The sequence below is a fragment of the Delphinapterus leucas genome, chromosome 11 (assembly GCF_059928025.1).
Source record: "Delphinapterus leucas isolate spDelLeu-1000000601 "Yukka" chromosome 11, BTC_Dleu_Yukka2, whole genome shotgun sequence".
Lineage (NCBI taxonomy): Eukaryota > Metazoa > Chordata > Mammalia > Artiodactyla > Monodontidae > Delphinapterus > Delphinapterus leucas.
Genome location: NC_143139.1, coordinates 38,622,115 through 38,636,398, shown reverse-complemented (window position 1 = coordinate 38,636,398; position 14,284 = coordinate 38,622,115). Strand labels below are relative to the sequence as shown.

The 14,284-nt window shown below is 37.2% G+C and overlaps 1 protein-coding gene across 1 annotated transcript; it reads left to right on the top strand.

Moving 5' to 3' along the window:
• Nucleotides 1-12,659: 12,659 nt before the first annotated feature.
• LOC111173728 (olfactory receptor 8S1-like) lies at nucleotides 12,660-14,064 on the top strand. Its single transcript, XM_022571498.2, has one exon. It carries the CDS (start codon nucleotides 13,003-13,005, stop codon nucleotides 13,927-13,929), a length of 927 nt encoding a protein of 308 aa, XP_022427206.1. The 5' UTR covers nucleotides 12,660-13,002; the 3' UTR covers nucleotides 13,930-14,064.
• The last annotated feature ends 220 nt before the right edge of the window (nucleotides 14,065-14,284 follow it).

Below are 14,284 nucleotides of genomic sequence, written 5' to 3'. Positions count from 1 at the left end.
TAATCACTATGCTGCCCTTCCTCTTCTATTTTGTGAACTATCCTTTTTTCCGAAAATGTGTTTTCTCTCTTTAATCAGGTTATTTGCAGTCAGTCTCTGTTTTTTTCAAAGAAAAATGATTGGTTTTGAAATTGGAGCTGGGAGATTGATTTGTAGGCAACAAATATCAGGGAAGTGAGGATATGTAGAATTCATGATTGTGCTAAGACACGCACAATGAAGTGAGCCGTCTGTCCGTCGTTACTGCTCATCATATGTAATTGCCACTCTTAAGATCCATTGCCTGAGACCATGGACACTGTGCTAATAAGCCTTTCAGTAAGGGAAAGTTGCTAAAATTAAGCAAGTGCAAGAGAAAGAGGAATGCCAACACCACAGTGTCTTCTTTTGTCAAGACAATTATTTCATTTCTTGATTTTTAAATTTTTAATTTTATACAATTTTTAAAGGTTACTTACCATTTACAGTTATTACAAAATATTGGCTATATTCCCTGTGTTGTACAATATATCCTTGAGCCTATCATACACCTAATAGTTGCATCTCCCACTCCCCCACCTTTATGTTACCCCTCCCCCCCACTGGTAACCACTAGTTTGTTCTCTGTGAGTCTGCTTTTTTGTTGTTATATTTTTTAGATTCCACATATAAGTAATACCGTACAGTATTTGTCTTTCTCTGTCTCAGTTATTTCACTTAGCATAATGCCCTCCAAGTCCATCCATGTTGCTACAAATGGCAAAATTTTGTTCTTTTTTATGGCTTAGTATTCCATATGGTGTGTGTGTGTGTGTGTGTGTGTGTGTAAAACACATCTTCTTTATCCATTCATCTGTTGATGGACACAAGTTATTTTCATGTCTTGGCAATTGTAAATAATGCCGCTATGAACATTAGGGTGCATGTATCTTTTCAAATTAGTGTTTTTGTTTTTTTGGGCTGTATACTCAGGAGTGGAACTGCTGGGTCATATGGTAGTTCTATTTTTAGTTTTTTTGAGAAACCCCCATACTGGTTTCCACAGTAATTGGTTGTGCCAATTTACATTTCCACAAACAAGGGTTCCCTTTTCTACACATCCTCGCCAGCGTTTATCTGTAGACTTTTTGATGATAGCCATTCTGACAGGTGTGAGGTGTGAGGTGATATCTCCTTGTGGTTTTGATTTGCATTTCCGTGATGATTAGTGATGTCAAGCACCTTTTCATGTGCCTGTTGGCCATCTGCATGTCTTCTTTGAAAAAACGTCTATTTAGTTCTTCTGCACATTTTTAAATCGGGTTGCTGGGGAAAAAGTGTTTGAAAATGGTATGACTGACAAGGGATTAATATTCAACATATATAAACAGCTTATACAACACAACATCTAAAAAACATTTCTTGATTTTTGACCTTAAGGTTCAGAATGAAGTTCAGGGACTTTCTTTCCCTGTGCTGAAAGAATGCCTGTCCTTTTATAGATGTAGAGCAGAGACTATTCAAAAATAACTCAGAGACTGAATAGTGACTTCACTACAGCAGCAGGTTACTTATCAGAGAAATGGATGTTGACCAGGGAATTACATCTTCTCAGCATCGTGGAATATCAGAATAGTGACATCATGGACTTGGAGGACCTGGAGAACCAAGAACCTCCAACCTCTCTAAAACCACCGTGTTTCCCTTGCCTCAGCATACTGTGACTCCCTAATGGAATAAAGCTAGTTACTCCTCATAGCCTAAATTCTTCCCTGTTGCTTTGTTGAGGTCCAGGATTCAAAACGAACATGGCCTGAAAGATGAGATCAGAATGAGAAAAGGAAACAATTACATGTTGGAGAGAATATATTAATAGATGAATTTTTATCTCCAATAATCTAGAGAATATTTCTGGGGATAAATTTTATTTTTTTCTTAACAAATAAGAGTAAATTTAATTTCTATGTAGTGTTGTTTTTTGAACCATTTTTATTTATTTATATTCTTTTATTCAGACATCATTTTACATAAACACCTGAGTGGGATCACATCATACAATCTGTTTCCTGTTTTTTTTTTGTTTGTTTTATTGGCTTGCCATCCTTTCCACATTTTCTCCTACTTATTCTCCACTCAAGGTAACCCATGTTAATCACAGAGTATATATCTTTCTTAGCTTTCTCTGGGTTTATATAGTCACATTCAAACTTCCATACACATATACATATATGTATACATATAGAAGTTTTCCATCTCTGTTTAAAAACTGTATAAATACACACTTTATTCTGTTTGCTTTTCATTCTTTAATAATTTATAAAACATATTACACTTCAAATGCCATAGCTCTAATTCATTTTTCTGTGTGTCAGCACAAAATTCTACTTGTGAATGTGCCATAGTTTCTAAAGCATTCCCCTATGTTTAGGCTCACTCTGCTTCCATTTTTTAACCACTGCAAAAATGCTACAGTAAACGTTTTTGAGTACATAACATGAAATTTATTTATTTTATTTCAATTTGCATTCCTCTGCCACTAGGCAATATTAACATCTTTTCACATATTAGTTGGTCCTTTGCATTTGATCTTTTGTGAAGATTATATCCACAGCTCATTTTTTTTCAGCTTGTTTGCTGTTTATTTTTATTTATTTATATTTTTTGCCGTATGTGGGCCTGTCACTGCTGTGGCCTCTCCCGTTGCGGAGCACAGGATCTGGATGCGCAGGCCCAGCGGCCATGGCTCACGGGCTCAGCTGCTCCGCGGCATGTGGGATCTTCCCGGACCGGGGCACGAACCCATGTCCCCTGCATCGGCAGACGGACTCTCAACCACTGCGCCACCAGGGAAGCCCTGTTTGCTGTTTCTAATCAAAGTTTTAGAGCATTTCACATTTCATGTATATTTACATTTGTATTCTATGCAGCAGGTGGTTTTTTTCTGTTCTGCTACTTGTTCTTGTTGTGGTTTATGGTATCTTTTGCCATGCAGAAGCTTAGTTTTTATATATTCATACATAATTTATATTCTTCAAACAATAAATCTCTTTACCCTCTGAGATAAAGGTCTACTTCACTTTGAATTTAAAAATAGTTCCCTAGATATACTTTCTTAGACTTAGTTTTAAAAATTTGTTACATTTACATCTATAATCATTTGGAATTCATGTTTGTACTCACTTGGTGTGAGATAGATGTCTAACTACATTAGGTTATGATGGATAACAACGATGACAGCAACATTTAATAAATAAGCTATTCTTTTCTAACTGAACTAAAATAGCACTTGAGTCATACATTAAAATCTGAGATAAATTTATAGTTTTTAACTTTCTAATCAATGTTCTATTCATCTTTTAGTTAAAATATTATGTTGATATTTGGCAAGATTAGTCTCCTTCAACAACATCGCCCCACAACCACTATTATTCTTTCTCATTATTTTATATGAGCTCCATTATTCTTATTCAGTTTCAAAAGAGTCCTATTTTGGGATTACGATTTAAATGGCCTTAAATTTAAAAACTAGTTTGGGGATAGTAGACATTTTAATGATGTTGAGTCATGCCAGTAAGAATACTTTCACAACAAGAATATTTCTTTCAATTTGTTAGACATCGTTTATATCCCTAAATAAAATTTCATAGATTATCATGCCATGCTTATTAAATGTACCCATACATCTTTAAAGTTTCTGTCACTATTGTAAAGGAGATGTTTTCCCTTTTTTGTTTTTTACTGTTCTTACCGTTAGTACAGTGATAAGCCGGCACATTTTATATATTTACTACTGTATCCAATGCGGTAGATACTGTGGAATGCATTTGTTTGCACCCTTTCAATCCTATTCTAGTGTGTAGAAACTAGAAGATAAAAATTGTATTTGCAAACTCCACTGGATCAGGTGTCAAGAAGTTTTTTTTGAGGTTTCAGTCAGACACATTCATTGAGATGATAATTTGAACCTGAATCCTGGGAGGAGTGAAGCAAGATGTGGGGCATTCATTTTGCTGACCTAGATCATGGCAGAGGTGGCATGGCTCTACAGCTGATAACTGTGAAGTCTCATTGATTTAGCAGCTTCTACAATAGTAGAGACAACTTTTGGCTAGGTTGAAAGTAGTATGACTCTACACTCGACTGCAGCAGCAGAACTTTCCTGATTCCTTGGCTGTCTGCATCAGCGGCAGCAGCTTTTTCTGTTACGGCAAAGGAGCGATTCTAGGTGCTGGGTACTTTATTAACTAGGAGATCATCCTGGTGCTGCCTCCTCCAGCCAGCCCTTCTTGATGATTTTTTTAAGTGCTGATTCCTGTATCAAATTTCTTTCTGTGATTGCAGCTGAACCCAATGGATGCAATAAGCCAGAGTACCAAAATCTTATTAACTCTTTGGTTTTTCTTTTACTATAATTGCTTAAGTTTCCTAGACATGCAACTATACAACCAGGAGAAAAAAAAAAAGAAATACCTTATGGTCTTCTTTTTCAATATTCATATAGTAATTTCATTTCTGTTTTTATTTTGTGAAAACTTCTAAAATAATATTTAATAATGGTATCAATGGGAATCCCTGGCCTATTCTTGAACTTAACTGATATTGTTTTAGTGTTTCATATTTAAAATAATATTTCCTGTAATTGTTGATCTCTTTATTTTATTTTAGTTTCTTTCTATTCCTGTTTATTATCAATAGATGCTGAATTTTACAAATTACTTTTCAGCACCTATTACTATTGGCATACAGTTTTACTCCTTTGATGTATTGATGTTGTCAAAGAAAAATTGCATAAAAGCAAAGAAAGGTATATTGAAAGCTATTGCAATAGCGGAAGAGAGGCCAGAACTGAGTCTGAACTCAACTCCACTGAAACAAAAGGCAGTAGGGTTTTAAGAATTGGGGTGACTGGGAGATCGTAGGCCATCTGTGTTTGCTAATTGGCTTTACCCAAAAGAAAAGTAAACTTTCTTGTGTGACAGTCGATTTACGACTTAGACCAAGGTGCCCTGGTAGTCAGGCTCCTGCCCTCCCACAGAAATGGAGAGGTAGCTGCTTATCTTTCTTGATGATTACATTTCAAAGAGATGGTTCCCAGACATTCCTGGGTTGTAAAATTGGCAAGAGGCCTTTTAAAATATTCACATCACAAAAGGGCAGAGAAATGATTTATAATGACAAGTTTTCAAAAGTAAAAACTCTAAGAAAAAGGAGGTCAGGGGCCTAGAGGCAGGAAAAAGCTCATCTAAAGATTAGTCAAGCTGAAGGAAACATTAAGGCCATCTTGGTCAATGCCATGTTTTTGGTAGCAAGCTTCCTGATATTGAACCATCCTTACATTTTGACATGAACCATTGTTTGGTTTTACTGAATTTTAGTTTGATACATTGCTATGTTCCATTTGCTAATAGTTTACTCAGAATTTTTGTATCATTATTCATAATAGATATTATTCTATAGTTTTCTTTTCTGGTTATCTTTTTGCATTTTATATTAATAGTATTCCCTGTTTGTGGTAGAAATTGCTTGCTGTCACCATCTGTTATCCTTTTTTGTCTCATCACAGAATTATTACAGTTCTTTATCCAGGCACATGTATATACAGAATAATTCTTTAGCCAGTCTTTCTTAGAGGTATATGTGACAATGTGATTAAAATCAGACCAATGAGGTATACAGTGAAAGTTTCAAGGAATCATTCTTGAAAGAGTGCTGTCTCTTGCCGTTCTGCACTTCTTTCTTATACCTTCTCCTTGTTGTTGCTAGACTGCATGTATAATGCAGAAGCTAGCATACCCCTGTTGTCCACTACATGACTTTGGGAATGGAGGTCACTCATGTATGTACAAATATAAATTGCTGAGATGCTGAAGATTTGGGGCAATAGAGCTATCATACCCACCCTGAATTGCTTCCTTCAGACTTTTACATAACAAAAATAAAATTCTGTATTGTTTAAGCTATTATCATTTTGGTCTCAGATACTTGTAAATAAATTTTATCCTAAGGCATATAGAATTTGACTTCAGGAAGTGGAGTGCTCCATGTAACCAAACCTATAATATGTGTCATAGGTTTGGCACAAGCAGTCAAGCAACAGGCAGCAAAGATTTAGAGACTGTTGACTAGAAAGTGCAACACACTTGTTAAGCTAGAGTAAATTATGTGACCAAAGTTTTATCTGTGGCAGCTTGAAAGACAGAGCCCACGTGCTGACCAATGACATAACATTAGAGGAAATGATAGTAAAAATATAAGATATTGGTGGGTGTTGACCGCCTTCTGCCAATTTTGGCAAAGTACTCTGAGAAATAAACTCTGGCTAGGACTCCTGCCTGCAAACAGAAATGGAAGGAAATACAGTTTACCAAGTTAATTTCTGCCTATAGTTAATCTATATTAACTGAGAGTTCTGTAATTTAGTGTCTTGCAGGAGTGAAATATTGGTTACTTCTCTATCTGAAACTGATACAGTGGTAAGCATTGGTTTTGGTGCAATGGCCATAACAGGAGATAAGACTAAATTCCTTCCACACAAAAGGACGAAAACATGTATCAATTTACATTCCCACCAACAGTGCAAGAGGGTTCCCTTTTCTCCACACCCTCTCCAGCATTTATTGTTTGTAGATTTTTTGATAATGGCCATTCTGACCAGTGTGAGGTGATACCTCATCGTAGTTTTGATTTGCATTTCTCTAATGATTAGTGATGTTGAGCAGCTTTTCATGTGCTTCTTGGCCATCTGTATGTCTTCTTTGAAAAAACGTCTATTTAGGTCTTCTGCCCATTTTTTCATTGGGTTGTTTGTTTTTTTGATATTGAGCTGCATGAGCTATAGCTGATTCACTTCATTATACAGCAGAAACTAACACATGATAAGGCAACTATACGCCAATGGGAAAAAAAAGACAAAAACCTACTGGCAAAACAAGGTTTGAGTGTTACTTTCTCACTTAAGCCTGTTGAAACAGATAGGCTCAAGGTAGCCCAACTCATAAGAGTGAGGGGAGGTGATGCAGATCATGCTTGCTAAGTAAAATTAAGATAATAGGGTCCTCAGACTTAAAAATCAAGTCTATTCAAGATTTAGAGCTATGATTACCTACACAGGGACTAGAAGCTTGCCTTACAAAAACCAGTGTTAGATCAATCCCTAAAGAAAATTCTAGGTGTTGAAGCAGCAGGTGTCAATAAAAAGCAAGCAGTGAAAGCTCTGCAGCTGCTAAGCAGGACATTCTCTCCAGTGCTCATCTCAGATGTGGCTGTGCAGGATAATGGACAAGGAATATTCCTGAGAGCAGAGCCAGATACTAGAGAGGGTGATGGATTCAGGAGATCCTGCTAAAGAGGAGAGCCAGGGCTGTAATGCATGCTACAAGCTTACTTCACTGCCAAGGCAGGAGTCTTCAGTTTCTGAGCAGATTTGAAAACTGTGACTGCTGCTGTTTGTTGCAGAAATCCATACAGTTTTCCTGTGGAATATGTACATTCTGGATTTAGCCGATTTGATTTATTGTTGTGTTATTTACCTTGTCCTGTCCCACACTTTGTCTTAAGACTTGAGCCCTTTCTTAAGAATCTTCATAAGTGGAGTTGTGTACTTCATGTTGCATTATGTCAAGAGAAATATGCTATTGGTTATTCTACTTATTTTGATGACAGAATTGATCCGTGGGTTCAGGTGATGATAATCACATCTCTTAATTGTAAAGTTCCCCAATTAGATATTTACTTATATATTTATAAACCATTTATGACCATTGCCTGTAGCAGTTATTTCATTAGAAGTTTCAAAATGGTAATTTTCTAATTTTATTATTTCTTCTGCATTTATTGGCTGGAATTCATCTGAATAAAAGTAAGTTTTCATATCCATTAGGGTTTCTTTGATTACTCTGAAATATGATTCATACCAGAAGTCATGACAGCTACTTTATTTCATTTTTTTTAACATCTTTATTGGAGTATAATTGCTTTACAATGGTGTGTTAGTTTCTGCTTTATAACAAAGTGAATCAGTTATACGTATACATATGTTCCCATATCTCTTCCCCCTTGCGTCTCCCTCCCTCCCACCCTCCCTGTCCCACCCCTCTAGGTGTTCACAAAACACCAAGCTGATCTCCCTGTGCTATGCGGCTGCTTCCCACTAGCTATCTATTTTACGTTTGGTAGTGTATATATGTCCATGCCACTCTCTCACTTTGTCACAGCTTACCCTTCCCCCTCCCCATATCCTCAAGTCCATTCTCTAGTAGGTCTGTGTCCTTATTTCCGTCTTACACCTAGGTTCTTCATGACCTTTTTTTTTTTTCTTAGATTCCATATATATGTGTTAGCATACGGTATTTATTTTTCTCTTTCTGACTTACTTCACTCTGTATGACAGACTCTAGGTCCATCCACCTCACTACAAATATCTCAATTTCGTTTCTTTTTATGGCTGAGTAATATTCCATTGTATATATGTGCCACATCTTCTTTATCCATTCATCTGATGATGGACACTTAGGTTGTCCTAAGTGACACTTATTTCATTTTTTTTAATTGTAACTTTCAGTGCAGCCTCCATTGATGTCCAATGAGTTTTCTCTTTCTGTTCTTTTATCAATTGATTAATTGAATGATTGATTTTTACATTGTCATTAAATCATGTCTTTTTACATATTCATGTGTTTTAATCAATTTCAGTCATTAATTTTCATTAGAATACTCCATTTTTGGCCTGTGGGCTGGTTGCTGTGACCTTCTGATGACGATAATAGGCTTTGATGCCTTTCTTACTTTCTGGCACAAAAAAAAAAAATCCCAGATTTATTATGTGCACTTCTTGTCCTAAACCTGTAATCAGCCATTTTTCTAAAGAATCCTAGTTCCTTTAATAGTATTTGGAAACCAAACTCAGGGTACCATAGGTGATCACTACTACTGTATCATAACTTCTAGGCTTTTTCAATGGACAGAGCCTTTTAAAGCAGAAAACAATGTAACAAGTTCATAAATATTTCAAACTCAAATTTAAGATTACAAAGACTCTATTTGATTTTATATTGTCTCACGTTGTTCTTGTGCTGAAATATATATTCCTAACAATATTAGCATAATATTTGTTTTATCTTTCAAATGTACATCTAATAGTTTCAAAAACAATACCAATATTATTACTACTAATAATACTACTGAATGAAATAATCTGTCACTGAGTTAGCCCAGTCAAAATTCTACAATCTAAGGTCAGCTGAAATAATTCTTTTCCATTGTGGTTATGTCACTACTTTGATATACAGCTAAGCTCATTTGTTTAGTTTTTAATTTTAGGGTTTTTAAATTTAATCTTTTTTATTTTATAAAATTCGGAAGTTTTACTCAGAAGTCAATACTATAAAACAAAGTACATTCAAAGCGGTGTCACTTTCATGCTTGTTTCCCCCACCCTGTTTGTTTTCTCCATCCTCCTACATGTAATCATTTTTGTTTTTATTTTATACTTCCAGTGTTTCATTTCTGAAAATTAAACTGTCTGTATTGTATGCACATGGCTGTGTGCTTGCTACTCAGAAGTTAGCATACTATTTAGACCACCCTGCATTTTGCTTTCTTTACTTAACAATATATCCTGGATATCGCTCCATAGCAATACATAGAGATCTTTCCTATTCCTTTCTACAGCTTAAAAGTACTCCATCGTGTGAGTGTCCAGTCTCTACTTATGGGTATCTGTGGTGTTTCCAATTTTTTGCTATTATAAATGGTGTCCCAATGAATACTTTTACACAGATGTACACAAGAACCTTTCTTCCAGCCTTACTAAAGTGACATGGGGCCATTTACCCAGGTAACTGCATACAGTAAATTATGAAAACCTCTTGACATCTACTTAATATTAGCCCTTGAGATAACAGTAATTCCTTGGCATCAAAAAATGTCATTGCTGTTCCTGTACTTCATAGAGCCAGCACCATTCTGATTCCTATGGATATTTTCTGGGTGTAGTTAGACCAGATATCTTTAACAACTGGATACTTCTCCCCTACTGGCTCCCTGATCTATGAGAAATAAGAATAGGGGAAATCACAGGAAAGCTATTGAAGCTTATGTTCAGCTTGTACACTTTACCATCATCATCTATTCCTTGCATAATACAATACTAATTTTTAAAAGTTACCTCACTTGATTAATATTAATACTGATTAACATTAAATCCAGTTGAATTTCTCATACACATGAGAAGCTAACCTGGAGGTTAGCTGTGAGTCTAGTTTCAGATCCCAAGTGAATCCTCTGAGGGTCCACATGGCCTGTATGTCCCTAAGGGAAAATTCTGGCTTTCTTCGCAGGTTCCAGATTCCCTTCTCCTACCCTTCCTCTTTTCGGTTCCCAGCAGACTAGCAGGAAGGCTTATCTAGGAGTTCAAGTTGATTGTTTCAGTTCACAAGTTGCAAAGCTCACAAATGAGAAAATCCCTTATGTCTTTTTAAAAGTTCAAGCTTCTTAGCAAATGAGTCTAGATTTTAGCTTCAAGCTGTAACTTCTAGGGATATAGATTATTGAACCAGTCCTCTGGGTTCCTTAGTTCAGCCTAAATCAACTGCTCTTTTAATTGTCTAGACATCAGAATCCTTTGTTCAGATAACACCATCAGCAACATATTTAGAGTCACTGAGGAAAATGTGTGAACTCATGATCTTGTACTCACTGACTCACATAAGCTTGAGACACTGTAAAAGAAATTAGTACAACCTGTCAAGAACTTGAAAATTTCAAGATATTTCTCCTGTCTTTTCTTCAAAGCCACGATGGGGTAAGAGTTCAAATAAGATTCTGAACACTTTCTCTACAAATGACATGCTTTTTGGAGCCTGAGCTAATATATTTCTTTTCTTCTCCCCTCTCAGCTGCCTAGAAAGAAAACTATGTCTATTCCCAGAGTTGGGAAGTTATGCTACATCTTTTTCTAATGAATATCACTTGATCTCTGATCTCTTCACCTATTGACTCAAAGCTCCAGGATACTGTTTCCACCAAGAGAAGCCAAGAGTATGAAACTGTTCTACTGAATCCTCTGATGCTTTGTCCCCTCCTAACCTACTCCTTGAGGTACTTCTTTCTTCCCTATACTCGCTTCCTCTCTTCTTGCTTCCTAAGAGACTTAGCTTCCCTTTGAAGACTCTCATCTCCTCACTGTTCTCCAGCTAAACACTGCTTCCAGGTCTAGGGACAGCTCTTCTGCAATACGGCTTCATATTATCTCTTCCCTAACATGCTTTGATCTACTCCTCTGAAATACCCTTCTTCTTCTTCCTCTTTCTGGTATGCATTAATAATTATAATATGTCAGAAATCTTGTTTCCAGCTCTTTATGTGTAAGCTAATTCAGTCCTTCCAAATGTAAGATATATATTACTTTCCCCAAGTTTACTCAATTTACATGTGGAAAAATTATGATTTAAAAGAACAAACAATATCACAAAAGTTAAACAGATAGTAAATGACACAATTGGGTTATACAACACATGTCTGTTTCTAAATTGCAAGATGTTGGCAACATGCCACCGCACTTACTGAACCTCAGGCATAAAGCCTGTGTTTTATCTTGGAGCAGCTGAGAGCAGCCCAGATAGGGATATGGTAGGACATTAGGAACACATTTCCCACTCTTCATGCCTTAAACTCTCTCCTCATCAACCACAGTCTTAAATCTGCAATTCAAATAATTAATCATTAAAGAAAATGGAGTAAAATTAAAAAACAAAAACAAAACAGGAAAAAAGTCCTCACCACACTAACTCAACAACCTAGACTTTGTCCTCTATGGGGCCAGAGACTGAATCTTCTACCTCATCTTAGCCACCTACTCCCACAATCATGCCCATCACTTTGTCATCAGGAGGCCTTATACCTACAAAGTCTGAATTTCAAGCATCCCTCTATCTAACGACTATCTCCAAATCTTAAAATTTGCTTAACCTAGTGTTCCTACATAAGCAATTCTTCAAACCCAAACCAATGACTGTATGACTTTTGCCCTAGCCATACTCCTCTGCTTGGCCCCCCATTTAATTCCTTGCACAGCCTTGTTTCTGTGATTCATTCACTTTGTAAGCATGCTTTTCTTCCCTACCCCCTTTTTTTTTCTTTATCACTGCATGTGCCTGGAAAAAAACAAACCCCATTTAAAGCCAAATATCTGTCTGCTCCACACATGTGCCTAAGCATCTAAATACTACTGTGACTACCACACACTTGTCCAGATTGGTTCCAGAATCTCAAATAGGCAAATATATCACCAGTTAATCCTACTGTATTTCCTTAGTAAATAGTTTTCTGCTTGGTATACCTGAGTTTTGTATTCTTGGTTCATCAAAATCCCTTACCGCCACTTCACTAAAACCACACAACATACGTACACACACAGATACATAGATAGATAGATAGGTAGGTAGATAGATAGATAGGCAAACTCTGTTCATGGTCTCATCTCACGGTTCTTCAAAAACTTTGCAGCAATCAGAAAGTCTGCCTATTTCAGCCATAAAATCCTCCAAGCTAGCTGCCTCAGTACCCACTCTCTGTAACTTCCCTCCTATTTACAAAAGATAAAGAGCCTCTCCTCCTATCTATGGACAAAACTCCACCTGTGCTCTCTGGATCTCATTCCTTTTCCCTTTCTCAAGGACTACACTTCTGCTGTTTACCTCTTACTCTGCTGCATCAATAAATTCTCTATTTCCACTGACTATACAAAATGTTCTCTGTATTAGTACCCATCTTAAAAATGAAAGAAAGAAACCTCTAGAGACATAAGACGAGGGTCTACAGATTTACATAGGGAGTTGATAGAGGGGTGGTAGAATGCCATCCAGCAATATCAAAGTTATCATGATGATTAGGAAGTTAGCTTAAGAATATGTGAACATGGTTTTCAGTATGTTGTGAAATGATGTATATGAACAAGAGGGCTGAGTCAGTGGGGTAATTGGGAGGTGCAGAAGGAGTTTTAATGTCTTTCTCTCTTGGATTCCTAGGGTAAATCTTTTTATCACTATGGGAAACCAGAGCGTGTTGAGTGAGTTTATCCTCCTTGGGTTTTCTGTTGACCCTCAACCAGATTCTGCTCTTCATGTTGTTTCTGATGATTTACTCCTGACCCTGTTGAGGAACCTGGTAATGTTGCTGGTTATCAGAGTTGATCCCCACCTCCACACGCCCATGTCCTTCTTTTTGGGACAGCTCTCCTTTCTGGACCTCTGCCATTCATCTGTCACAGTCCCCAAGATGCTGGAGAATCTACTTTCTGAAAGTAAAACCATCTTTGTAGAGAGCTGCCTGGCTCAGACCTTCTTTGTGTTTGCCACCAGGGGCACTGAGGCATGTCTGCTGGCTGTGATGGCCTATGATCGCTGTGTAGCCATCAGCTCCCCTCTGCTCTGTGGCCAGGTGATGGACAACCAGCTCTGTATTGGGCTGGTGTGGGGCTCCTGGGGCCTGGCCTTTGTTGATGCTCTCATCAACATCCTTCTGGCTGTCAATTTAGACTACTGTGAGGACCAAACTCTTCCCCACTTCAGCTGTGAGCTGTCTTCTCTCTTCCATCTTTCTTGCTCTGATACCTCCACCAATTTCACACTCTTGCTCTGCTCTTCTGTTTTCCGTTTCTTTGGAACCTTCATTTTAATCTTCTTCTCTTATATCTGCATTGTCTCCACCATCCTGAGCATCAGCTCCACCTCAGGCAGAAGCAAGGCCTTCTCTACCTGCTCTTCCCACCTCACTGCAGTGATCCTGTTCTATGGCTCAGGTTTCCTCAGTTATCTCCTTGCCAACCTCTGGTTCCCCCTGAAGATGATCTTCCCTTTACAATACAGTGTGATCACTCCCATGCTGAATCCCCTCATCTATAGCCTTCAGAACAAGGAGGTGAAGGCAGCTATGGGAAGAATGTTAAGAAGATGTGTTAACTGTTTCACATAGAGGACCAGAGGAACAGGACCATGGAGAAGCTAAACTACTCTGTAACAAAATACATAACTGGAAATTAAGGTTTTTTAGCATTCTTAGAAACATCTTTATTAGAAGTGTTCTTAAATCCTTCAATACATGAGGATTGTATTGAAGGATGACTTCCATTCACTGATATAATACTGGTCTGATCACAGCTTGCAAGTAGTGTTCTTAGAAACAAGGGATTATTTCTTGATTGACCATCATGCCAGATGTTAAAAGATATGTATGTGTCAGAATCTTCATACATGCTTAAGAAGGCAGCAGGCTCTATTCATAGGATGATTAGTGGTTAGCCCTCTTCAGAGGATGAGAAGTAGGTCAG

Excerpts from the sequence above, each read along its gene's own strand:
- LOC111173728 (XM_022571498.2), top strand. The coding sequence starts at position 13,003 with ATGGGAAACCAGAGCGTGTTGAGTGAGTTTATCCTCCTTGGGTTTTCT.